This window comes from Olea europaea, unplaced genomic scaffold (assembly GCF_002742605.1).
Source record: "Olea europaea var. sylvestris unplaced genomic scaffold, O_europaea_v1 scaffold221, whole genome shotgun sequence".
Taxonomy (NCBI): Eukaryota; Viridiplantae; Streptophyta; class Magnoliopsida; order Lamiales; family Oleaceae; genus Olea; species Olea europaea.
The window spans coordinates 57,668-59,046 of record NW_019240124.1 but is presented as its reverse complement, the minus strand read 5'-3'; the positions used below and the strand labels follow the sequence as shown (position 1 = coordinate 59,046).

At 38.6% G+C, this 1,379-nt stretch overlaps 1 protein-coding gene across 1 annotated transcript; it reads right to left on the bottom strand.

Annotated features, from left to right (window-relative positions):
- Positions 1-20: 20 nt before the first annotated feature.
- On the bottom strand, positions 21-1,376 carry LOC111380783 (glutamate receptor 3.3-like; the record flags this gene model as incomplete). The annotated part of the gene is made up of 2 exons (XM_023004419.1): positions 21-765; positions 885-1,376. Coding segments are annotated over 2 exons (774 nt in total), but the record flags the coding sequence as incomplete, so codon positions are not given.
- Positions 1,377-1,379: the final 3 nt, after the last annotated feature.

Here is a 1,379-nt window from a genome sequence, read left to right as displayed (position 1 = left end):
TGAACTGTTGAAGGCATATGCTTCCACTCCAGCAATTAAAGTAATCTCAAATCGGATTTAAAAGTAGATTTCATACAATAAACAGGTATTTCATCATATCCTTGACAAAATTAACACGAGATCAGTGTCTATGGTTCAGCAGGTTAATTGTTAGATGATGGACATAAAATAAAGTCAAACACATTGTTTCTTATAAACCTGCAAACCTCCCTAACTCTTTCGGCCTCTACCGTCACTTTGCTATTCCATTTACAACCAACAAAGGATATTGTAACAAACATGTCTGATATTTTTTACCCATGCCGCTCCATATTCGTAGAAAGAGATGATTTTCATTACTGAGGATGCTACTACCATTTTATATAACTTCAAATCTAGGTTCACAATCTTAATTTTCTCTGCAATAAATAAGTTTAATTGGTACTTTTTCCACAACAATAAATAATAACTTGCTAAATAAGTACACGAACCCTGACTTTGAACTCACCATAGAATGGTAATCAGCTGCTTCTTTGGCGGTCCACGAAACTCGTCATTGGTCCGATGCTCCAAAATCCAAACCACTATTCCAATAAGAAGAAAGAAAAGTGCACTAACACCCCACAGTGTAGCAGAAAAAGGTCTTAGGAAAGCCCAAGCTCCCGTGCTCAACCTCTTAAATGGGACTACTACAACAAGTCCAGAAGTAGCAAATGGCAGGGTAAAATCCACAACTTTGGTTCGATTTGTCACAATGGCAATGTCACCAACAACACCATCAAACAACTGTCACAAGTGAGTATAATATAAGCTATCAATGCAAACAAATCACGCGTAACCACAAAAATAAGCAAGATATCAGTTGGTTATGACAACCCTCATTTTTTTTTTTATCTCATACTTACTCCTGTTGTGATTGACTTAACAAGTTCGGTGTAGCTCGGGTTTTCGTGGCCATTTCCATAGGGGATGAATTGATATGGAACAGCATACGGCAGTAAGTTTACAGCCGTTGTGAATACATCTATGCAGAATCCTTTGAAAGTATTAGTACCTGGGACTTGAGACACAAATTCTCGATAACTAACTCGGTTGGGCACCCCAATTCTCAACTGCTTCCCATTATTTGGGAAAACCCATCCACGAGGTTTACTTACTGTCTGCCCAGGCCAAACAACACTATATAATTGTTGGTTTGCACTTGAATGGTTGGGTGGCCTTGAATACAGATTCTCGGGAGGCACAGTTGACAGTCCAGAGTAGTTAGACCAATAACCAATTTGACGAACACCGGTTCCAATTATGTTTATAATGTCATATGCAGGAAAAATGAGAGACTTGTCAGGATTAAACTTGACATGCCCTGTCAGGCCTACAAAATCACTCTGCAATATGTTCTT